This window comes from Ochlerotatus camptorhynchus, unplaced genomic scaffold (assembly GCF_037179485.1).
Source record: "Ochlerotatus camptorhynchus isolate MF236.1 unplaced genomic scaffold, CSIRO-AGI_Acam_v1.1 ptg000244l, whole genome shotgun sequence".
In the NCBI taxonomy this organism is placed as follows: Eukaryota; Metazoa; Arthropoda; class Insecta; order Diptera; family Culicidae; genus Ochlerotatus; species Ochlerotatus camptorhynchus.
In genome coordinates, this window is record NW_027040734.1 from 3,186,393 (window position 1) to 3,212,900 (window position 26,508).

The 26,508-nt window shown below is 41.3% G+C and overlaps 1 protein-coding gene across 1 annotated transcript; it reads left to right on the plus strand.

The window, feature by feature from the left end:
* Nucleotides 1-1,318: 1,318 nt before the first annotated feature.
* HLH54F lies at nt 1,319-25,879 on the plus strand. Its single transcript, XM_065226122.1, has 3 exons — nt 1,319-1,568; nt 23,690-23,934; nt 25,413-25,879. Exons 1-3 carry the CDS (start codon nt 1,490-1,492, stop codon nt 25,863-25,865), a joined length of 777 nt encoding a protein of 258 aa, XP_065082194.1. The 5' UTR covers nt 1,319-1,489; the 3' UTR covers nt 25,866-25,879.
* The last annotated feature ends 629 nt before the right edge of the window (nt 25,880-26,508 follow it).

Consider the following 26,508-nt stretch of genomic DNA (forward strand, 5'->3'; position numbering starts at 1 on the left):
TCAAAACTACGAAGCAAATTTCGCCAGTAGCGATAATTAAAATCGTGTTATTTCCTGTAATATAATTCGCCACCATTTAATTTATCAAAAATCTTTCAAAATATATGATTTTGATAATTGAAACCACTGAAAATATCTTGTGTTTATGTGCTACAATATTTTCACGCTTACTAGTCATAAATTTAATTGATTTTTTTTTGTATTTTCAGAATATACTGAAGTACCACATTTTTAGAATAAAAAAAGGAGTACGATTGAGAAATCATTGTTACAGAATATGATTAACGAATTATAACCGTTTTCATTTTTTGCAAGTATATTTATTGAATGCGTCTTCAAGTTGAATTATATTGGATGAATAATTGTTCACTATTCTAAAAACACTAATTGTTCTAGGAACGTGGTGAAATATAATGCTTCTACAATAAAAAAAATAAGAACGCGATTTTTAGAATTTTACTAGATCAAAAATGGCCGAATTTTAGCAAAAATGTGAATCATTGTCCATAACAAACAATTATGTAAAATTGCATACACATCTGAGAAGGTGGATTCAAAAATTCAAACTTTTTTCGCTATTTTGCCTGGAACTGGAACTACTTAAAGAAAACCTAGTTTTCTATAAGTATGTATTTCTAGAAAACTCAGTAGCAGAGTAATGCATTAAAAGTTTGAGTAAAAACATGTCTTAGAAGGGAATCACCTTGCAACTGGTGGTTCCCAGCTACAACACATGTTCGGGTTAATTCTAGATTTGGTCGTACCTGCTTTTGTAAGCAATGGCTTGTATCACCGCTAATACCAACTGCTAGAGGAATTACTCCCATACCGGATTGTGGTGTTAGCTTGCGAGATTGAGACGAATGAAGAAGTCGTTTTTTACAAAAACAGTTGCACCCAAAGCTCGAATCACTCTGGATATACGATGGTGCATTGTTCTATGCTAATAAATCCCACTCTAATAATTTTCAAAGAATGCTTCACAGTGAATTCAACCTAAAGCTTCCCATATCACCATTCAAACAGTTAACAGAAAATGCTAGTCTCTGATTGGCCAAAGCGAGCATTCAAAACGCATAGTGGCATTGCTCCACCCACTCGAGACAAGCGTTACAAGCTCGTATTGGTTCTGAACATATCGTGAGAGAGAAATTATTTCCCGCAGTGAGCGAGGAACGTTGACTAAACAAAACGCCAGCTAGGACGTATCATTTTCTTGCCTTACAATGATGCACAGTCCCGCGGGGGAAAACGTTCCGAGGAAAAATGCTTTTCTTTCAGTATTAACCGAGCCGTGTACTACTTCATTGCTACTGCAGTCCCGATCGTACAGTGCGGTGCACTCGCGTAACCGTCGCTTGACCGTGTCCGTGTCCGCCCGGTGATTGATCTTGTCCGGAGTGATTGTTGTGTGATTGACGCTGCTTTAAGGAAGTGGTGACATTTGTGGAAGAAAAATATAAGCACTATTTGCTAAGGAAAAGTGAACATGCCAAAGCGGAAACGGAGCAAATCACCCAATTTGGATTTAATAGAAGACGGGTTCGATGATGAGTTGGATTCTAATGGTGAGTGAGGATTATTTAGGTACATTCCCTCCGTAATCATAGATCGCTTAGTGGTGAAAACATCACTACTTGTCCAAAGATTAATCGATTTAATGAATTTCCAATCAAAACAAGATCTAAACAAAAATTCCAGATTGATATAATAGGAGAATAGGAAAGTTGATCACAACCATCGATCTAACTGAAAATTATCAAACAATTATCATGGTTTTGATAGGTTACAGACAGAGAGGGTACCATCTAGGAAAAAATCTAACCCAAATTGAAAGCGTGTGTTATCTAAAAAAAAGTTTCTTATTCTGACAGAAGTGACCCATGATTGTTTGGGGGGTAATGGACGTTAAAAATGTATGAATGTGTATGCTGTGTGGTAAGCACAATGATACTCTATGCCCAGGAAAGTTGATAAAAAGTGTCTCCAGCGAATTGGGAATTGAACCCGCCTTTACTGACTATAGGCTCCAATCTTAAGCTCATGCTTTTCAAATATACTTTGTGCAATTTCAGTACAGTTGGTACGAGAAACTCAGTTTGCATTGAGGTTTTCAAAGCCTTCAATTATATTATATGCTCTAGGGCTTAGCGAAGTTTTTAAATTGGGCGAGAACTTTTTGTTGTTGTTTTGATGATGGGCTGAGTTTTAGGTTGAATGCAATTAGGTACACTAAGTTGATAGCAATAAAGAATGAATGTCGAAAATAATAGATACTTCGTTATACAACATCAGAATTGCTACAATTGAATGAATAATCAGCAGATGCAAAAGAAAGCAATATAACGCTGATGCATTGTTAATCCACGATTCCATTACTTGTTAAAAGGGAAAGTGTGCCTGTTTTGACACTAGTGCTCCAGATTTTAGCTCCAGGGTCTACATATAACTTGAAATGTTCTTTTAGCACTCATTGCTGAAAAGTGTCAGATTTCGACACTGTTTTCAATAACATAATTTAATTTCATAATTAAAAAACAGTGTAGAAAAGTAACAATTTTCAGCATCCAGTGCCGAAAAGTTTTACTATATATGGTAACCAAAGTTAAATTGAAAATATTTGATTAAATTTAAATTAATACATAGCATTTACAAATCACTTTCGCTACCACTTTCGGCGTTTTTGGGAGCTCATGGTTGATGTAAACCTGCAGTAGAAGATACAAATTAAGATTTATTTAACGGCGCCGGTGGTGTAGTGGTAAGCGTGATTGCCTCTCACCCCAGCAGGCCTGGGTTCAATTCCAGTCGGCACCGCTGGGATTTTCTGAGGCATAAAATCTCTGTTCACGCCTTCCTTCGGCAGGGTAGTAAAGCCGTTGGTCCCCGGTTCATGAGTTTGATGGGTCGATAGGTAGGGTCCAGGTGTGGGTTGCGGTGAGAAACGCTGAATTTTTTCTACAATGGATTTAATGATTTGGTCACAAACAGATATATTCGTTAGTAAAAAGTCTAAATATCCATTTTGCTGATTTTTAAAGTGATTAATTTAGTTCAGTCCTAAATTAGCAGTTTTGTTAAAAATGAACTGCAATGTTTTAGTATCCCCAACAACTGGGAGTAAAATACTTTGATTGTCAGAGCCCAGAATAAAGTCAGCATTCATCAAAAGGAAGCTCAGATAGAATTTGTTCAGCAATTTGGAAAAAGGCGTCATAAGTGTTTTATGAGCATGGTCTGGTGGAAAATAAACTGAGGCAAACACGTGCGTTTCACCGGCTATGTGTGATATTTCACCCAAACATGCTCAAAATCTTTAAATTTAAATTTCGATGCATAGATGATTTCTGAGTTAAAATTGGCCGAAAGAGCCATAAGGACTCCACCACCTGACTTCTTCTGAGACGCATGAAAATTCCTGTCGTCTCTGAATACATTAAAGGCATTTCTCCAATGATTTCTTCACTTTGTACGCTTTCATCCCAGCTTGTTTCAGTTGCCAGAATTACCGAAAAGGATAAGCATAGTCAATTTTGATAGATTTCATTCATTTTTGCTGGGCTTTTCATGCGATGGAAATTTTTGACAGTAGTTCAAAATTTCAGTCGCATTCTGTTTATGTGAATAAATTGTTGGGATTTTCAATATTATTATTAGTTACCTCTTTCTCGTCGAAAGGAGTCATTATTTCCAAAAATTTGGTTTATGAAATTTGTCAGCGCTTTCCCTTATTCGCTGCAAATTTTGTCAGGTCCATAGTCCATTGACGAATTGGCGTGAAATTCGACTAGGGGAAAGAAGGTCACCCTAACAAAACAACCCAAGTAACAATTTCCAGTTGAAGAAATGCTTTCGTTTTGATTTTGTTCAGCTGCATGTTGAATAATAATTGCACAATGTGTTCACCACTACTTTTATAAAACCCTTGTTTACACTGGTTTGGAGAACCTATACAACTGCAACACAAAGGTGTTGTCTAACGTATTCAGTAAAACGTTTACCCAAAATCAATTTCTTGTTGAAGAAACGCTTCCATTGTGATTTTATTCAACTGCATGCTGAATAATAACTGTACAATTTGTTTATTACAACTTCTGTAAAACTCTTTTTTTTTTTAATAATTCGTTTATTTTTCTAGGCTCATTTGCTGTAGCTTTGCGGAGCCGATATTCATTGTTTAGATAACAAAATTACTTAAAACTAACGTTAGTAAAGCGGGGGCCGATTACTCGCGGCTATCTCGAGGTTAGGGGTAACAAATTGTAACAAATGGATGGCAGGGTAGGGATTGTGAACACAAGGTTTGGAGAGCAATGTGCTCTTGATCTGTAAAACTCTTGTTTACACTGGTTTGGAGAACCTGTTCAACTACAGCATTATATGTATACGCGGTATAGGAGTAGAAGCAACATTTATACAACGGTTATAGATACATATTTAAAGTCAAGCTTTATTGTTTTGGTGAAAGCTCTTATACAACGTTTGTAGACATTTCCTGACAGCTGCTTTGAAATTTAGTAAAGAGGAAACCTGAGAGGCGTTTGCTACACTCTTTTATGACTCCTAAATATTAATTGAACAGCAAGCGGTGAAAAGCATTTATAACACTTTTCAATGACTCCTTAATAACCGGATAGAAGCAACTTTTATACAACGTTTATAGATACATATTTAAACTCAAGCTTTATTGTTTTGGTGATAGCTCTAATACAACGTTTGTAGACACCTCCTAACAGCTGCTTCGAAATGTATTAGAGATTGAACCTGAAAGGCGTTTGTTACACTCTTTTATGACTCCTAAATAATCACTATACAGCAAGCGGTGAAAAGCGTTTATAGCCCTTTTTAATGACTCCTTAATAACCGTTGTGTAAGTACTCACAATATTCACAGGTTAAAATTAGTTTAACAATTGTCGTGGTACGCCAAAATAATTGCTTGTACAGTTTTTATTAATTTAATTAATTTTTGTGCACATTGAAAAAATATGTAATTATGCCATAATTCACCATTGATGCGTTTATTCCACGGTCTGTATAGCTCTTGTGAATCAGTTTAACTAAGGTGCTATAAAAGTTATCGTAGGTCTTATAAAGCATATAGTTAAACCGAACGTAAACAATCATTTAAGAGTGCTCCAACAGCTAAAGATTTTAATCAAATGGCAATACAACTACATTCTTGTTCAACTCTGGAAGCTATTATTCAACGTTTGATCAACTCAGGTGTTTTATAAGAGCTCTCAATTGTTTGTTGGGATGTATCTTCCAGCAATTCCAACTTCTGTCAAAATGACAAAATGACAGTCCCAAATTCTGTTATTTAGCAGCAATTTGCTGAATAGACTCAGTAAATCGTTTTTTTTTTATACTAGGAGCATGCAGCTTCTGAAGAAGATTGTTGATACAAATACACAAATAATATAGAATTAACAACAAGATCACCAGGCTCTTTACCATATATATTTTATTAGATATAATAAGTGTATTTACCAACATTATTTTAATTATTTCCTCCTCCTCCTCCTCCTCCTCCTCCTCCTCCTCCTCCTCCTCCTCCTCCTCCTCCTCCGATGTAGACGGTGGTGCGTATGTACTTGCGACTGTGACGCTAACAGTTTGACAGATTACTGGATGTCCAGTAAACCGTTTATGCCAGCTGTATTTTTCGGTAAAAAATATCGTTTGCTGTCTTTCAGTAAAGCATTGCTTTGCTGATCATGATCCAACAATCTGTTTTACTGAAATCTAAATCTCAAATTTGGTGTGTAGTGTGTAGTGTTGAGTAGCAGTTCCAGAGTTTCTATTTATCCGTAGTTTGACAAAACAAAAATAAAGCTACAGCTTTGCCCCCCTAGGCCCCCTCGCGTAAAATTTTCTAGTTACGCCTATGGTGACTGCATTCTCATCCTATTGGGTCTGGGTTCAAGCCCAGCCGAGATCGTTGGGATCTTCTGAGGTGAAAAATCTCTCTGGTCACATCTTGCTTTGGAAAGGAATATGAGGGTCCAGGTGGAGTTGCCTACACAGAAAAAAAAAGTTGTTGAATATTACATCCAAACAGCTGCACAGAGATCATTCCGCCGGTTGTGTAATATTACGTTGTACGATGTACATCGATTTTGCGAACAAAATTACATCTATTGATATGATATTGTATCTGCTTTTTGCAAGTTTCTAAACAGAAGGGAAAGTATATTCACAATATTTCTTCTCTTCTTAAATTCTAAAGTCAAGCTAAAGTATTGCATTTATTTCTAATTAGTAATGATTTCATGGACAATTATAATGTCCCAGATTGCCCTAGACGCTAAGGACTCTGAAACTAAACTGTTAGATACCATAGATACCAAAGTTTCTCACATTTGATTTTGTAATGTTGTCTATCACCAATATTTTAGAAAATGCCGGAATTCGAAAAATGTTGTATGTTGTGAATGTTTTTGTTAGTCTCAGAATCACACACATTTCTCCATCGCATTGTTATTTCTTGATTTTTTTTTTGTTCAATTTTGACATGTTCTAGAATGTTGATCAAAATATCACGTCTCAAAATCTTGAGGATTTATTTAACCTTTAATTCCCCTTTCAATAAAATTGTTAAGAAATGGGATAAACTTTCAACTATATCTGAATTACCTTAACCATTTCGTTCCCAATCTTCACAGGTTTTTTTTTTTACAGAATAAGTGGAATTTTTTTTCCCATATCCCATGGAACTCTCCTTAGAAGTTCCGAATCATAACTACCTAGGGGAGCATTCGAAAAGTTCTATCCAAAAATAAATATTGAAAAAAATAACTACAAGAGACAGCAACAAATTTTATTTGTTAACTGCAGCAGGAGCTTGTAATTTGCGTAGGAATAGGAATTTGAGTGGGGTTCTCTCTGTTTATACTCTTCAGTATGACGCGCTTGACATAGATGGCCCACAGCGACTCACGAAGAGCTACTGATTCTGATCAATAGCGGTGCGGCTTCTTCTTTCTTCTATGGATGCTCATGTGGGCTGCAGCCTTTCGTTGTGTACTGGAGAACAATGTTCAACGCCACGCACCGAAAGTATTGCTGCTGATGCCAACGATCGGACACCACCACAAACGGTGATTGGACTGAATGCGATCAGCGGTTGAGGCCAGTCTTGGCAGCTAGCTGCTTGCGGGGAGCCTTTCGTTGTGTACTGGAGAACACCACGCTGGATGAGGGTGATTGAATAAACACCGTTTGGTGAGACCAGATGGAATTCAAATTTGAAATCTGTGTTAGGGAAATCGCTTTTTGCAGGCAATCGGTGATAATTTTAATTATCATAGTAACAGTCAGGGCTCTACAATTTCGAAGCTCTAAAATGAACTCGTGTTTTGTTTCTCTCATACATACGTGTTCGACGCTTCATTTCTATAACGCCTAGCTAGACTATCAGCAAGAAACGAAAATAAAAAAGAAGGACGCTTGGAAGGAAAGGCTGGCTGTGGAACTTCTCGTCGTTGCTTTGCTCATCGCTTTCAATGTAAATAACGTCGATTTTCTAGTTAAACGAACTTCATTATGGCTTTCAATCCCCTTTCACGAACACTCTATCGCCGCTCTTTCAATTTGTTTAAAATGTGTTATGTCCCGTTTTCGATCATTTTTTTTAGATAAATATATGGATGGAAGATAAATTAGAAATATGACGTGTAATCTTCAAGTGTTTTGACGTGAGAAATGCTTTAAATGTGTTATTTCATTTTCCGTCATATACGTCATGAAACCTCTGTTGATGTGTTTCATGAAAGAGAAAACTATCAAAGTCGAGCGCTCTTTCGCTCATCCATTTCGACGAAGCTTGAAAGGAAGACCAATGGAGCGACGGGAGAAAGAGAGACAAGCGATTGAACATTTGTTTGTGCACGCCGACTGAGGTTCTAGAATGCTGCGAAGCTGTTCGACTTTAACAGAAAAAGAAAGCCAGCAGTCTCTTCGTCGCATCGATTTGGTCGATTGAAGCTGATATTGTGACGCCCTGGTAACAGTTGCATATTAGCGCAATTTTGACGTAGGATTACGTCTTTCGGCAACATCTTGGGGGTGCAATTTCAAACAACCAAAATCGACTGCGGGACGAAAATAGGTCAGGTTTTGACCACATATACCTCTGTCAATAGCAGATGAATTTTAATTCTAAACAAGCCAAAGAACTGGATATTTATCTATCAATCTGCTCAATTGAACACATTATCAATTTTCAATAGGTCACTATTGAAAAATACACAAATGTCCAACTGTTGCTATGGTGATCAAAATTATCACCGATTACCTGCAAACAGCGCATTCCCTAACACAGATTTAAAAATCGAATTCGATCCTGTCTCACTAAACGGTGCTCATTTAATCACCGTGTGTGGTGGTGTCCGGTCGACGGTGTCCGCAGCAGCAGCATCAGTAGCAGCAGTGCTTTCGGCGTGTGGCGTTGAACATCGTTATCCAGTACACCACGAAAGGCATCCGGAAAGCAGCGAGCATCCATAGAAGGAAGAAGAAGCCGCACCGCAATCGAAATCAGTTTCCTCGTGAGAAGCTGTGGGTCATCAATGCCTAGCGTCAACCTTGCTCCAAACAATTAACAGATCGCCAGCCTCATCCGTGTTGAACACCATAATAGCTCAGCATTACTCAACCATCACGACTAAACGGTCCTTTTCAGGACCACCACAAAATTGTTAAAGAGTATTATTTGGAAATTTGTCAAGGTCATCAGTTCCCGCAACCAGCTAGCTATCAAGGCTCAACCTGTCTATAGAAGGTGTGGAATTGTAGGCCTGATTGTATTGGTGAGATTAATCATATCGTCCGGCCATTTTCCATAGACGGAGCTGTTCCGCTGGTAGTGGTAGTGATAAAAATCCACATATAGAATTTGAAAGAAGTGGGAATAATTCGCTTTAGGTGCATATTCAGGTAAAAAAGTGAACGACAAGTTAAATTTATTAGTCAGGGACAATCATTTGTTTTCCCGGAAAATACTGTTTAGTATAAATGATTTTTCTTCATACAGTTTTACCTGCTTTACTACCAATCCCCAGAAAGACAAAAAAATATTCAAATTTGTGAGAAAATTAGCTCTCACGAGCTCAATTCCTCAATTGCCATGTTTTTTATGACACCCACTTTGTGATTTCCTTTCATAGATTACAAAATAGAGTAGGGTAGAGAACTACTTCAGTCTAATCGCCGATTTTGGGCCTATCGAGCAGAAAACTTCAAATAAATCCATGATTTCAGAGTTAACAAGTCAATTAGGCATTTGGAACGATAATTTAGTTAATAAGCTACCGAATAAAGTCAATGAAAACGCGTGATATGAAGGTTTGCACCCATAATTCTCACAAATAAAAGAAGTTCTCCGACCGAATCAATTTTTTTTTCTTTATCAGATAGGCCGAAGTGAATTCATTGGCGTTTCAATGCGTAAGGCCGAGTTTAGAATCCGTAGGCCGTGTTTGGCGTCAAGAAGCAGTGTTAGACTTATAACAATATCTAAACAATTTGTTTCTCTATATCAAATTTTACGGTACGTACATAAAGGTAAATAAATTTGGAAGCCATCAGTAATAATAACATTCCGTTTGGTGCTAAACTGCGCTAGATTAAGAAATACTAAGTGCGGGTTGTGCTAAATAAGCCGGAAATGGGGTAGTGAACCCTATCTGACAGTACAAAACATGTCTGGTACCGCATTTAGATTAACATTCTAAGTCCCTCCTTTTTTACATATTCTGCTCAAACGCTACTTTCTGCCCCGCCCCATTCATACAATTCGGAAGGAAATCCTGAGAGGGGTGAGCTATTTTGAGTGCAGAATGTGTAAAGAAGGAGGGACTTCAGTTGTTAATCTAAATGCATATATAGAGGTACCAGACATGTTTTGCACTGCACTGTCCTCTGTGAACAATTATTGGAAAACAAATTATGTGTAGTTTCCTATCGATGCCACCGTTAACAACAGCAGTGACATCTGATGGAACATGAAAGCAGAAGCTTGACAAAATGATTAATCCGATTTTCCCTCAGCTTTCATTCCGCTTCGCATGATTCGTTTTTTACTCAGTGACGTCAAAATGTTTGTTTCGATCGGCGCTTACATAGGAAATTTAAAATGGGTTATAGAATTTTTTGTAGGGGAATTGGCTCTAATGTTGGCCTATGGATCTAAGATTGGGCCCATCGCTAAAAATCTGCTATTTATCAATTTTATCCACATAAACGCGTCATTGGGACAGTACTAATGGATATTTTTGGTTGCTTTTGAAAATTTAGTCGATTGCTGAATTTATGTATGAGCCAAAATTAGGGGCATAATGTTGAGGTAATTAATTGATTATTGAATTAGCACTCTATATACCATTAAAAAGCAGCCTGTTTGTGAGTTTTTGCCTGTTTTCAAGTAAGGAGTTATCATAAAAAAACAATTCGCCAGCTGGTATTTCCCGGCGACTTTGCAAATAAACACAATCAAACAAAATCATCATGCAGAACTAGGATTTGTTTCACTTCATATTTCACAAAATTGCTTTCGAGTGTTATGACATCGTCTCCCGCAAAGTTTACATTTTGACATAGGATTACGTCTCTCGGCAACATATTCTAACCAAGCCAATCGATTGGTAATTTTTCTTCAAAGCTGCTAAATGGAATACTTCATCAATTTTCAATAGGTCACTATTGAAAATTACACAAATGTCCAACTGTTGAAATGGTTATCAAAATTATCACCGATTACCTGTAAAAAGTGGTTTACCCACCATAGTCGCCAAATATTGATACCGAGCACGTAATCCTACGTCAAATCTACGGTCGAGTCTTGGATACAACCTCTTACTTTTTTATAGTGACATTTAAAAAATGATAATGCGTTAATTTCAACAGATGCGTAGGAATATTTCTGATCGATTGGTGATAAAATTATTGAAATTGGTCCAGGGGCAGCTGAGTTATTAACGTTCAAAATCTTTCATAATTTTGTTACATGTTCCATTTTCGATTATCAGGACAAGAGTGCCACCTCTACATATATGTATAAAATTGTACATAAATGTTAAGCAATTAGCACAATTAGTCAGTTATGGTTCCAATATGCATTGTTTTCGTGAAATTTTGCATAACAAGGTGTATAAAATAGTTTCAATTTGAATTCTTTGACGAACTTGGTTTATATGTTTTGTATAAAATGTTTTTGTTAAATTCAATGTTTGAATGGAATGAATTTTGTTTGTGTAAACAACAAGAAAAGCTTGTGAAGTTTGTGTTTGACACATAACAACTGCACATTTTCTTACGGGAGAGTCGCAATAAGCGATTTTGCTATTTATCTCACCAGCTCTTCGCTCTTCAGTGATCAGATAATTGCTATCAGTATCGTGTTTTATGATACATGAAGACAACCCAACAAACAATTGAGAGCTCTTATAAAACACCTGAGTTGATCAAACGTTGAATAACAGCTTCCAGAGTTGAACAAGAATGTAGTTGTATTGCCATTTGATTAAAAGTTTTAAAAGCTGTTGGAGCACTCTTAAATGATTGTTTACGTTCGGTTTAACTATATGCTTTATAAGACCTACGATAACTTTTATAGCACCTTTGTTAAACTGATTGACAAGAGCTATATAGAACGTGAAATAAACGCATCAAAACAAACCATTGGGAGCTCTTATAAAACACCTAAGTTGATCAAACGTTGAATAATAGCTTCCAGAGTTATACAAAAATGTAGTTATATTGCCTTTTTGGTTAAACGCTTCAAAAGCTGCTTGGAGCACTCTTAAATGATTGTTTACGTTCGGTTGAACTGTTTGACAGGAGTCATATAGGATGTGGAATAAACGCATCAAAACAAACCATTGGGAGCTCTTATACAACACCTGAGTTGATCAAACGTTGAATAATAGCTTCCAGAGTTGTACAAGAATGTAGTTGTATTGTCTTTTTGGTTAGAAGCTTCAAAAGCTGCTTGTAGCACTCTTAAATGATTGTTTACGTTCGGTTGAACTGTTTGACAGGAGTCATATAGGATGTGTAATAAACGCATCAAAACAAACCATTGGGAGCTCTTATACAACACCTGAGTTGATCAAACGTTGAATAATAGCTTCCAGAGTTATACAAGAATGTAGTTGTATTGCCTTTTTGGTTAAACGCTTCAAAAGCTGCTTGGAGCACTCTTAAATGATTGTTTACGTTCGGTTGAACTGTTTGACAGGAGCCATATAGGATGTGGAATAAACGCATCAAAACAAACCATTGGGAGCTCTTATACAACACCTGAGTTGATCAAACGTTGAATAATAGCTTCCAGAGTTGTACAAGAATGTAGTTGTATTGCCATTTAGTTAAAAGCTTCAAAAGCTGCTTGGAGCACTCTTAAATGATTGTTTACGTTCGGATTAACTATATGCTTTATAAGACCTACTATAACTTTTATAGCACATTAGTTAAACTGATTCACAAGAGCTATACAGAACGTGGAATAAACGCATCAAAACAAACCATTGGGAGCTCTTATACAACACCTGAGTTGATCAAACGTTGAATAATAGCTTCCAGAGTTGAACAAGAATGTAGTTGTATTGCCTTTTTGGTTAGAAGCTTCAAAAGTTGCTTGGAGCACTCTTAAATGATTGTTTACGTTCGACTAACCACCAACCACAATTTTGTTGCTAAAAATAGCACAAGTGATAGGCACGTTTATATGACCATAAGGCAATGATTATTCGACAGCAAGAGAAGTCACTCAAGATGAGCTTCATATACTTCTCTCATATGATCAAAATATGTATTCAAGAATAGAGCAGATGGAAACAGAAGCGGCTGGCAATCCGGGATCATGAGTTCGAATCTTGCTTCGAGAAACCCTTAGTGGAGTAGGTGTTATTAATAAATGCAAACATTCATTTAGACATATATCATATAATCAACGATAACATTTCTAGATAAGTTCTCTCAATTAATGATTAGAGAGATTAATTGAAAGAATATCAATCAAAGATTAAACAGATGCTTGTTACTACTTCCTCCATGATCACAGAATGTGAATTATGGCACAATTACATATTTTTTCAATGTGCACAAATAAATTAAATTAATAAAAACTGTACAAGCAATTATTTTGGCGTACCACGACAATTGTTAAACTAATTTTAATCTGTGAATATTGTGAGTACTTACACAACGGTTATTAAGGAGTCATTAAAAAGTGCTATAAACGCTTTTCACCGCTTGCTGTATAGTGATTATTTAGGAGTCATAAAAGAGTGTAACAAACGCCTCTCAGGTTCAATCTCTAATACATTTCGAAGCAGCTGTTAGGAGGTGTCTACAAACGTTGTATTAGAGCTATCACCAAAACAATAAAGCTTAAGTTTAAATATGTATCTATAAACGTTGTATAAAAGTTGCTTCTACTCCTATACCGCGTATACATATAATGCTGTAGTTGAACAGGTTCTCCAAAACAGTGTAAACAAGAGTTTTACAGAAGTTGTAATAAACAAATTGTACAGTTATTATTCAGCATGCAGTTGAATAAAATCACAATGGAAGCGTTTCTTCAACAAGAAATTGATTTTGGGTAAACGTTTTACTGAATACGTTAGACAACACCTTTGTGTTGCAGTTGTATAGGTTCTCCAAAGTCCTACGTCACCATTGCGTACAACCCCATGTCCCTTGTAGTTATTCATGCAATGACCTACCACCCAACGATTAATGCTAAAATGTCATTGTAAGTTACCATATATTAACTGTATACAGTCTTCTAACTCTAAGTTTGAGCGGGTATATTTTTCAATTTTCTTTCTGTAAACTTAGAAGAAAAATATATGTAGGGTAGAGCACTATTTTGGGCCTATCGAACAGAAAACTTCAAATAAGTCGATGATTTCAGAGTTAACAAGTCAATTATGCGTTTGGTACGATACTTTAGTTAATAAGCTACCGAACGAAGTCAATGAGAACGCGTGATATGAAAGTTTGCACCCATTATTCCCAAAAACAAAACAAGCGCTCCGACCGAATCCATTTTTATCTTCATCCGATAGGCCGAAGTGAATTCATTGGCGTTTCAATGACGTTTCAATGCGTTAGACCGAGTTTGGCGTCAAGAAGCAGTGTTAGACTTTTGACAATATCTCAACGATTGGTTTCTCTTCATCAAATCTTACGGTATGTACGGAAAGGTAAATAAATTTGGAAGCCATCAGTAACAATAATATTCCGTTTGGTGCTTAACTGCGCTATATTAAGAAAGACTAAGTGCGGGTTGTGCTTAATAGGCCGGAAATGGGGTAGTTAAGCCTACCATTTTTTTCCTATACTTTTTCTCATTGTTTGGAACCAATTGCATCAACCTTTAATTTAATTTGGATTCGGGGAAAGTTGGACCGCGCAAATTAGGAGTTAAATAAATTTGATAAACCCCCACACCCCGTAGGAATAGTCGAAAAAAGAATGGCCGCATTACCATGATAATTTATAATTCACCTTTCTGCCACTCTGTAATTCTTTACTCTTATGGCAAAATCCCATCAGCAAACATCAGTCTGTGCGTGAAACATGGTGGACATTTCCTTACCCTTCCACTCCTATAAAAATCCCATAAGATACTGTCAATCTATGCGTGAAAAGGCGGCAGCTCGCTGGTACCATGGTGGATTATTTTAACTTTTGGTTAAAATTTGACAGATGGAAAGTTATCGATTAACCCTGCTAACCGAGCGTGGTTACTTCTGACAGACATTAAGTTAAATTTTGACAACCTTGGCTAAGTTCTTCTCGAAAACCGGTCGATCGACAGCACAGGGATTTTCGAACATAGAAAATAACTTTCAAAATGTCACTTCTAACCACGAGTTAAATTTAAATCGGCAAATGGTTCACAGCCTGAAGAGATAAGACAAAGTCCACTAGACTTCATGTACAGACTGTCCGATGCTTATGGGATTTTACCATAGGAGTAAAGAGTTGCAGAGTCGTCGTCAACGACAATGCTTACTGAGCATGAGCATGCAACCATATATCTGCTTTTCTTTCATAAGAGCCAATGTCGCAAACGTTTAACAATTACTGTTAACGGTGAACCTGAAATTAGAAAAAATGTATGAAATTAAAATTATACACATTGAAATCGAAATTGTACTTACCTTACCCTATACACCTACCTTGAATTAGACGTCACTCAGCCACTCACGAACACACACAACCCAAACACGAAAAGAGACAGAAAACGGAAACTCTACCTACAGATTGTTTTGATCGCATTCTATTAAAAACAATACACAACACAAACCAGTTGAAATAAAGCAGTGAAGTCGAAAGGACACACGTCGTTTTCCTTCCCGTCGGTCAATCCGAAAGTTCGAAAGTTTATCAGTTGCACCTGGCCACTTCGGTTTTCCTCCGTCGGTATTGTTACGTGTGGCAATATCACCGTTTCGATTGCCTGTCCAACGTCGCGAGTGCACTGTTTGATTTTTGTCGCGAACATTTTGGTGCCGAAACCCGGGACAGTGAGTTGCAGTTTCGTTGTCGCCATTGTAGTATCGTGTCGATAGGTGATTCCAGAAAATCGCCATCGCTGTGAAGCACGGAATCACGTTCACAACGTAGTCCGTCGAAAGTGCAGTGTATTTGCAGTCCCCGTGGTAGCTCCAGCAGCAGCCGCAGCATCAGCATCTCGTCGTTGGAACCAGCAGCAACCGGTGGAAAACAACATTAGCAGCAGCATCGTCGTGGTACCCTTCCCAGCCACAGCAGTCAACAGCAACAGTAATCGGTGAGGTAAAACAGTCACCGAGAGCAGGTACGTCTCCATTTTGGTGGTGGTGATTATATAATTACTATGCCAGTAAAAAAGGCAAGCAAGTCCGCTAGCTCGGCGGCAAAATTAAAACTTTTGCATCGCCGGCGTTCGAACATTTTGGGTTCGGCGATGTTAATTAAAGAATTTAATCGGACGTTTGAGCCCACTCAACAGGAGCAATTAGCCACTCAAATTGCGTACCTGGATGAGTTGTGGCATGACTTTCTCTCCGCACAAGAGGAGATTGAGGTTTTGGAGGACAGCGATGAACACTTTTCGGAGCAGAGGCGCGAATTTCAGCTTATGTATCTCCAGCTGAAGGGTTCGCTGCAGAGCAAATTGCCCGCTGTTCCTCCTCCTCCACCTCGTGCACCATCGTCCGTGTGTGCCCAGCCTGCTCAACCGGTTTCCAACGTGCGGCTCCCGGAGATTAAGATTCCGGTGTTTAGTGGCAAAATGGATGAATGGGTATCGTTTCGCGATCTTTATGTCTCGTTGATTCATTCAAATCAACTTTTGACAGCCGTACAGAAGATGCATTATTTGCGAGCATCATTGTCGGACGAGGCAGCTCGTATTATTTCCGCTCTTGACGTTTCTGCCGATGATTACCAAGTAGCGTGGAATATCTTGAAGGATCGATATGAAAATCCGAATCTACTCATTAAGCGGCATATGTCAGCTTTACTGTCGATAACACCATTGAAGAAGGAGTCCGCCGTTGGACTATTGGAATTGGCCGACAGCTTTGATCGCCATGTTCAGTTGTTGGATAAACTCGAGACGGCGGAAGATCATTGGAACTCCTTCCTCGTTGAGCGATTGAGCAGTTACCTGGACCACGGTACACTGCGGGAGTGGGAAACCCATATTGATGATGGCGAGCGACCCATGTACAAGGAGTTACTCGAGTTTATCCACAAAAGATCGCGAATCATTAAAACACTAACGCTCTCCCACCCTAATAATACCCAATCTGAGCCAAAATCGCAAAAGTCCCGCTTCGCAGCCTATGTTGCTTCGGAGAACGTGAAGAAGTGCCCTCACTGCAAGCAAGCACATCTTTTGTTTCAGTGTAGCGGTTTCCAATGTCTTACACCGCAGCAACGATTCGAATTCGTGAAGAAGCACGGGCTTTGCATCAACTGCTTGAAGGGTACCCACCTAGCGAAGGATTGCTCCAGTGGTTCGTGCAAACAGTGCTCCAAGAAGCACCATTCTCTGCTACATCTACCACCGATTTCGTCGTCGTCGGTTCCTGGTACATCCGTAGCAACATCAGCTTTGGTTGGTCAACCCACTGCAGCAATCAGTTCGCAATCGTCTCAAATGTCGCAAAGCAATGCGACCACAGTCGCACGTTCGCCGCCGGTAGAAGCCGGTACCTCACCACTCGCGAACTCGTCTCGATCGTTTCCGCAAGCGTTTTCGGTCGGTATCGCCCCTTCCACATCGCCGGTTGATCCAATCGTTCTCGGTAATCATTCACCGTCCTCCACGTCCTGTCAAAGTGCTGAAGTGACTCAAGGTTTTCGGCAAAGTACTGTTGTGCTCTCCACAGCAGTGATCAAGGTGAAGGACGCTGACAACAACGAACATTTCGCCAGAGCCTTGCTGGATAGTGGCTCACAGCCCAGCTTCATCACCGAATCACTCTGCCAAAAGCTCCGTTTGAAGCGTGTCAAGCTCAACTCGCCGGTCAGTGGAATTGGTCAATCTACTGTGAACGTCCACTTCGGAGTTACACTCTCGTTCGCTTCACGCTACGGAGATCATCGCTTCAGTCTGGACTGCCTAGTGCTGCCGAAGCTTACCGTATCGTTACCCAGCCACCATATCGACGTTACGCGGTGGAGGATTCCACGTAACTTCCCGCTGGCTGATCCCCAGTTTAACATCAGCCAGAAGATTGATATCATTATCGGCGCTGAATTGTTCTATTCGCTCCTGGAACACCAGCAAATCTCTGTCGCTACTGGGTATCCGCTACTACAGAAGACAGTTCTGGGTTACATCGTTTGCGGAAAGGTAGTGGATCCAGCTCCCTATCCACCGGCAGTTCAGACTAGTCACGTCTGCATGAACGACACGCTTGACAAGCAGCTCGAACGGTTCTGGGAAATTGAAAATTTTGACGTCGGGAAAGCCTACACTCCCGATGAGCAGCGTTGTGAAGAACACTTCCAACAAACCGTTAGTCGAGCTGAAGACGGCAGGTACATCGTCCGTCTACCTCTACGGGAGGAAATACTACCAATGCTTGGAGATTCCTACCCAGTCGCACTACGTCGGCTCCAATCCATGGAGAAAAAGTTTGCTGTCGATGAAGGTCTTCGTGAAGCTTACCACGGATTCATGGAGGAATATGAAAGACTGGGACATATGGAGGAGGTGAATCCGTCCGCGTCGCGTAGCCCTCAGTTTTTCCTACCCCACCATGCCATCCACCGTCCTGAGAGTACAACCACGAAGATACGAGTAGTGTTCGACGGATCCTGCCGAGGTTCTCGCGGCTTATCGATCAACGAGGTCCTATTGTCCGGTCCGACAATACAGCCAGCTCTGTACTCAACCGTTATCAACATCCGCATGCCTCGCTTCGCCGTCACTGCTGACGCCGAGAAGATGTTCCGGCAGATTTGGACACATCCAGATGACCGGAAATATCAGGAGATCCTGTTTAGGAAAGATCCGTCAGAATCAGTGCGCGTGTATCAACTAAAAACCGTGACTTATGGTCTCGCTAGCTCGCCTTTCCATGCTACTCGTGTGCTCTACCAGTTGGCCACTGACGAAGGAGAACGCTTTCCGTTGGCGGTCCCCGTGATCAAGAAAGGAACGTACGTCGACGACGTACTCACCGGCCACGACGACCTAGATACGCTCGCTGAAACTTGTCGTCAGTTGATGGAGATGCTGCAGCAAGCCGGCCTCGTGCTCAGGAAGTGGGCGACCAACGATGCCGCCGTCCTCGCAAGCATTCCTCGTCAGCTGTGGGAAACCTCGCGGGAGCTTGAAATCGATCGCTCTCCTACTGTGAAGACCTTGGGACTTCTCTGGTTTCCACAATCGGACACATTCAAATTTAAGATACCAGCTCTGCCACCGCTGAACGCCACAACAAAACGCCTCGTCGTGTCCGAAATGTCACAGCTATTCGATCCTCTAGGCCTCCTGGGACCAGTGGTGATTAAAGCCAAGATGTTTGTCCAAGTTCTGTGGGCAGAACACTTGGACTGGGATGAAGGGCTGTCCGAAGAAGACGCCGCCTGGTGGGCAGTCTACCGCTCGGAGCTCAGCCAACTACAAGCTCTCTCCGTGCCACGCAGAGCCGTGCAGAGTCGCCAATACAGCTTACACTGCTTCTGCGATGCTTCGAAAACAGCATACGGCTGTTGCATCTACGTCGTCTCTCGTGACGATTCCGGACAGCTCCACAGCCATCTACTGACTGCCAAATCACGCGTTGCTCCACTGCGTGGACAGTCTATTCCTCGACTGGAACTCTGCGCTGCGCTGCTCGGTAGCCAGCTTGTCGATAATCTACGTCGAAACACCGAATTCGTGGAACCTCCAACATTCTGGGTGGACTCTACGATCGTTCTACATTGGATCAAGTCACAGTCGAATGTCTGGAAGGTTTTCGTCTCGAACCGCATCGCTGAAATACAGCGTCTCTCGAAGGATTGCACGTGGAGGCATGTGCCGTCGGAATTGAATTCAGCCGACCGGATTTCTCGAGGAATGATGGCAAGCCAGATCTCGAAGGACGATTTGTGGTGGCATGGACCGAGTTTTCTCAAAACCCCCGTTGACAATTGGCCCGAGTGTGCGTTTTCGACGCCGGACACTTCCGATTTGCAACAAGAAGCCTGCCCAAACATCGTTCTGCATAGCACAACCGTCGATTCATCACTGTTCGAACGATTCTCGGACCTAGCCAAGCTAGTACGCGTCGTAGCACGATGCTACCGATTTTTCAGTAACGCAAGGCTCCCCCGGAGCGAACGCACTATCGGTTCACTAACACCAGAGGAAGGTGAACATGCGCTCAAGATTCTAGTGCGAGAAGTTCAACTAGCGTCCTTTCCGGCTGAAGTTTGTAACTTTCGTCACCTGCAAGATGCACCATTCGCTGCAGCAATATCCCCGTCGAAATCACCACTCAAGGACATGAAGCTGTTCATGGACCAGTTCGGCTTGCTCAGGCTCAACGGAAGACTAGCCAACATGAGAGCACCGTACGACACTCGTTTCCCGATATTACTTCCAGCTGACCATCAACTCAGTTGGCTCATCGCAAGGTCCAGCCACGTCCGAACACTTCACGGTGGTCCTACACTCACACTCGCTACTGTTCGCCAGCGATTTTGGCCAGTCCGGGGTCGGCAACTAGTACGCAAGGTGGTACGCCGATGCGTAACCTGTTTCCGATGTAAACCACGGGTAGCACAGCAGATCATGGCTCCGCTACCGTCCGTTCGCGTATCACCTGCCAGACCGTTCATACACTCTGGGATGGATTACTGTGGGCCGTTTCTCGTACGTCCGTTAAGTGGTCGGGGCGCGTCGGTTAAAGTGTACGTCGGGCTATTCGTGTGCCTCGTGGTGAAGGCCGTGCATCTCGAAGTCGTCGCCGATCTGTCGTCCGTCGCCTGCATAAACGCCGTCAAGCGATTCGTAGCTCGTCGCGGGCGAGTGCTTGAATTACACTGCGACAACGCGACTGCCTTCGTCGGGGCAGACCGAGAACTTCGTACGATGCGAGAGGAGTTCCGTCGTCAATTCAAATCCGAGGACTGGGAGAACTTTTGCCTGGAAAGCGGAATCAAGTTTCGCTTCATCCCGGCCCGTTCACCGCATTTCGGCGGTATCTGGGAAGCCGGAATAAAATCCTTCAAGCACCACTTCCGGCGCATCATGGGCAACCGCTCCTTCTCCGTAGACCAGCTCCAGACCGTCGTTGCCCAGATTGAATCGGTGCTCAATTCCCGTCCTCTTTCTCCGCTTACAGATTCGCCTGACGATTATTCCGCTCTGACTCCTGGTCACTTCCTCGTCGGTGAACCTCTCGTGGCAATCCCGGAGCCCAACTTGATCGACGTAAACCCGAATCGGTTGTCACGCCTCCAAGAGATGAAGCGGTCGGTCCAAGACCTTTGGCGTTGCTGGCAGCTGGATTATGTCAGTCAACTCCAGCAGCGAACGAAGTGGAAGCAGTCCCAATCCGACATCCGCACCGGCCAACTGGTACTGATCAAGCAGGCGACCGCACCACCACTCCAATGGCCGTTGGGGCGGATCATCGAAACCGTGGCAGGGAAGGATGGAAGAGTCCGGGTGGTCGTGGTCAAGACCGGTTCCGGGCAGTACAAACGGGCGATTACCGAGATCGCTATCCTTCCGATAGATCCCGACGAAGACAACGCAGGAGCTAGCTCATGCCTAGCTCAACTTCGCATCGAAGAATGTGCTGATGATGGTTGAAACGGACGGTTTCAACGGCGGCCAGCATGTTAACGGTGAACCTGAAATTAGAAAAAATGTATGAAATTAAAATTATACACATTGAAATCGAAATTGTACTTACCTTACCCTATACACCTACCTTGAATTAGACGTCACTCAGCCACTCACGAACACACACAACCCAAACACGAAAAGAGACAGAAAACGGAAACTCTACCTACAGATTGTTTTGATCGCATTCTATTAAAAACAATACACAACACAAACCAGTTGAAATAAAGCAGTGAAGTCGAAAGGACACACGTCGTTTTCCTTCCCGTCGGTCAATCCGAAAGTTCGAAAGTTTATCAGTTGCACCTGGCCACTTCGGTTTTCCTCCGTCGGTATTGTTACGTGTGGCAATATCACCGTTTCGATTGCCTGTCCAACGTCGCGAGTGCACTGTTTGATTTTTGTCGCGAACAATTACTTTGTCCACGAATTTCTCGAGCATGAAAAACCACTCAAGTAAACCGTCGCGATGATTGTGTAGAGGGAGAGTCCCCCTTTCCGATAGAATGGGTGACTTACATGGATTGATTATAAACTACGAGAAATTCACGAACGAAGCAGTTGTTTACGTTTTGGTCCTTGTGAACGCTCAGTGTAGTTATCACGAAAATTGTATATTGACACCTCGATGGCCAACTATACTGCCGATACTCGCATAACTGTCCCATATGAATAGGAAATCAAGCAAATATGGGACAATTATGCGAGTATCGGCAGTATACCAGTTATACCACTGAGGCAACACAACAAAGGAGTCATCTTTTCGAGCAACCGTAACGGTCGTTGTCATTTGCGCGACTATTTTAACAGTGCACAGCGCTCTCATTTTAGTTTAGTCACTCTTCTCCACACCGGTCGCTGCTGTCGCGGTTATCAATTTACTCGCCTTTGTCCGTACCGGTAGTGAGCATTTTGACATTTCTACGAATAGCAACATTTCTCCCGCGCTACTATCACGCTGCTAAATTTGGTAGCGCGCTTCTCACCGAGAAGCCGACTGCTATTTTAGTTACTCGTATGGCAACTCCCGATACGGTAGCTGCGCTATGGTGAGGGCTGCTAAAATGAGTTTAGCAGCGTACCGTTACGGTTGCTCTTAGTCAGTTAATTAGCATGAAGTTCCACATATGTTATGTGCTATCGCCCTTAGTCATTCCTGTAAATCTCCAACCCCATTGAAACACAAAGCGCACTACTCGATTGTGTTAAGCTACGAAGTTCTCTGAATTTATTCCGAATTCCATATTTTTTCCATCTCTCTTAATTCTACGAAGATCTCTTAACAGATTTGAACTTCTGAAAAAACCCTCATCATCTAAAAATATTCGTGAACATCTACAAAGTTCCTAGAAATTTAACGAAGTTCCGAAAACTTCCAAGAAGTTCATTGAGCTTGTTTGAAGAAAGATCTCTGACAAACTGCAACGAAGTTCCCTAAACTGAGGCAAGGATCCCTGAATTTCTTAGACTAACTATTTTTAGATCTTCTACAAAATTCTCTGCACTCATATGATGCTTTTTGCAGCTACAACGTTTTCTGCACTTTCTCTCTTTCTCACGTTTCTCGTCGATTTTCCGCGAAAGTTCCACGTATGAAATTTCTTGATCATATACGTAATTCCCTGAACTATTCCAGACTCATGAGGCTTCAAAAATGTGTCCTGACATTATAAGAAGATCGCCGAACAATAATGAGATTCCCTGAAAATAATGTTTCACTTCTACGAAGATCCCAAAACATAAATAGAGTTCCCACTTCTACGCAGTTTTCTGAAATTTTCCAAAGCTCCCTGAGTTTCGGCGAGTTTTCCCGAAGTTTCGTAATTTTTACGATTTTTTCTGAACTACTTAAGTTTTACGAAGTTCCCTGAGGTTAATGAAAAATTTAGAACTCTTGGTCAATTTGCACAGCCTGTAGATGTCTAATTAAGTCTACATTAAGAAAAGTAGACATTCATAAAAATTAATAAAAATAAAAACTAGCCTAAGTTGATGAGTTGATGGGTCGATAGGTAGGGTCCAGGTGTGGGAGCTGCCTACCTGGCACGTCGGTAGCATTGGTGTTCAGCACGGAAAACAAGATCGACGGAAAAAACAAACCAAAGGAAAAAAAAACTAGCCTCGCAGCTGCTGAACAAAATACCGATGTATTAAAAATACACCCCAAATTCCTGCGAAGGGGGAGGCTAGATAATTCTGGACAGGGCCTGGTCCCCTTGACACCCTCATTAGCTACGCCAATGGCAGTCACGCTTATCACTCATCTGCCAGCGCCGTTATTACCAACGCTGATGCTCAAAATTAATCGATTAATTTTTTATGCCTATTCCAGACGACAAACAGGATACTCCGGTTCAACGAAATGCAGCCAACGCTCGGGAACGGGCTCGAATGCGCGTTCTGTCCAAGGCTTTCTTCAATCTCAAACGTAACATCCCGTGGGTGCCCGCGGACACCAAACTCTCCAAACTGGACACCCTACGGTTGGCCAAAAACTACATCACCTACCTGGCGGCCACCCTGGACGGCCAATCAGTCGAGGACTTTTCCACGAACTTGGCCCAACCACCCAAAACGGTACGTTTGAACCTGATTGCATATCTCCGAAATAAAAAAAAAGGGAAAAACTAGAATCATCTTCTTTTGTCCGGGAAAACCACGCAATTCTTAATGGGTGCACCGCCGTGAGATTCGGTCTATTTATAATAGCCGGGACTGACTTTTGTGGTGATCTTTGCGTCGAAAGCCGCGCGAAGACAGCTCCAGGTGGATCGTATCAACTGTCCGGGCGTTTAAATTTCCTGAACTACTTTGCGGCTTGTCTGCGTGCGCCGTTGTCTTGGCGGGCTAAGTGGATGTTTTCCGATCATTAGAAGAGATGAACGGGAGGAGGAGAGAGAAAAATGAAGCATGGATGCGCCAAGAGTGAAGTCAGTTATTCCGACAAATGATTCATCATTAGAGCGAGTGCATATCGAATAAGCGCCGATGGCTTTTTGGGTGACATTTTGAGTGAAAGCTGCCTATAATTGCCTCTTCCGACTCCCCGTCAACCGAAAGATGGTTGCGGATGTTGATGTTAAAAATAATTTGTTTTATGGCCCATTATCGGGCATGTAAGGGCGGGATCCTCCTAACCGATACCGAGTAGGATTATGTGTCATAAATGGAGGATTCCATGCGGTAGGTTTATGGCTTTGAGGGACTTCATGAGAGGGATGCTTGGTTTCCAGTCCGGATCAACGACGGTCGTACATTCGTTAGGATTCTAGTCATGAGAATAGAAGAATGGATTGTTTATAAATCTACAATAACTATGCGTAAACAAACACTTTTCAATGTATAAACAAATCATTTGTAAAGTAGCGAATGGAACGCTGTTCGTTTCCCGTGTCGTTTCATTCGGAACATGATGTCTGAATATAGAACAATGTCTTTGACATTTAAAATTGATCATGTAGGTTAAACAACTATTGTTAGTTACTAAAACATAATCACGATTTCCTAAAGGCAAACATGTTAAATCTACCTTCATACACGGTACTTTACGGTCTTCTCGAAAATAAATTTTCCTAATTGAGAAAAAAGCAAAAGTCCATCATAAGAAAATCTGTAGTGGGTGTAAACTAAGTCATAAACGAAATATGAAAATGATATGGAACAGCTGTTGGAACATTTGCTGCGCGTCTGAAGCAAACCTTGGATTTCTAAATAGAATACATATAGGTCGCTTCTTGTAAACATGTAAGAAGAGTCAAATCTAACCAAAGGTGGATAAATTGAGATTTACCATGTTGAAAACTTTAAAAAACAATTTGAATGATCCCTGAAACTCACTTGCCAGCCAAGAAGAATGTTTTGCTTGTTTACATAAAAGAAGTGTTTTCGCTTCGAAGATCCCGAAACGCGGATCATCAATATTTGAAAAGTATCGAATTTCACTGCCCAGGAAGCACTTGAAATTGCTCGGTTTTTCATAAACGTCAAAGCAAATTGCATGCACACGAAAATACGCTAAAATTATCAATTTTTCTTCCCTCTCGTTTCCGTTTCAGGCCTGGCCATTCATATTCCAACCGGTGCAATCTCACGAAGCGACTAAACCCGGGAAGCTGGTTCCCGTGACACAGAGCACCGGTGGCAGTAGTACGGAAAAGTGGCCCAACATTCGAACTAGCAGCAACGGGGCGACGGCGGCAACGACGTCCACTGAAAACAATATCAAATCTCAGAATTTCTCGCCTTCGATGACGGCCAACGCAACATCTGCGACGGCTGGTGGCAGATCGTTTTCCACAAGTGAACAACATTTCGGCGAATCACGAGTCTCGTTGAGCCTCGATCGCCACCAGCCGCATACGGTCATACACGCTTCTCATCATCAGCAGCATAATCAACATCCGCATCATCATCACCATCACCATATGACAGTGGCGACGGCTGGGATCGAAACGAGCAATCATATGCACAGCTTCCACCATCATCACATGGCCATGGGCAGTGATTGAAGAATCGAATGTTGTGTGCCTATATCTCATTTGATCGTACTGTAGATTTTATGCTATGTTTAATTCCCATAAAGTATTACCTAACTTGTATTGTAAGATTTGCGAATAATAAAATATTCCTTGCGAATAATTCTAGTGAAATTTTCATTAAATCCAGTTGACTTTTTTCCTTGAAACCATTGAGAGAAAAAAACCCTGAATTTATCAACAATGGTCTGCAAGAAGAAGATTCAGAGCATTTTCAATTGTGACATTAAATCTAGATAGAGCTGGAATTAGGGCGTAACATCCTTTGTAAACAATGACTTCTATCGATGATTTCTAGGAATTCAAGGCACGTCCATGCAGACCAACCTAACCATCGGATAGTGGAAGTCTTTCCCTCCCCGATGAGGATGTTGGTTTGCGTGGGCGAGCCTTGAATTTCTAGAGATCATCAAGAGAAGTCATTGTTTACAAAAGCTGTTAGGCCCTAATTCCAGCTCTATCTAGATTTGTGTTTTTGGACATGAAGCTCATATGGGATAATGATCTTGTTATCGAGTGCTCATGTAGGTGTTACAAAGAAACTTTTGTAAGGCGACAACTCTGAAACACGTGATTTAGAGGTGGCCCTGAAAGATTCCCTCGACTGGACCGGGAA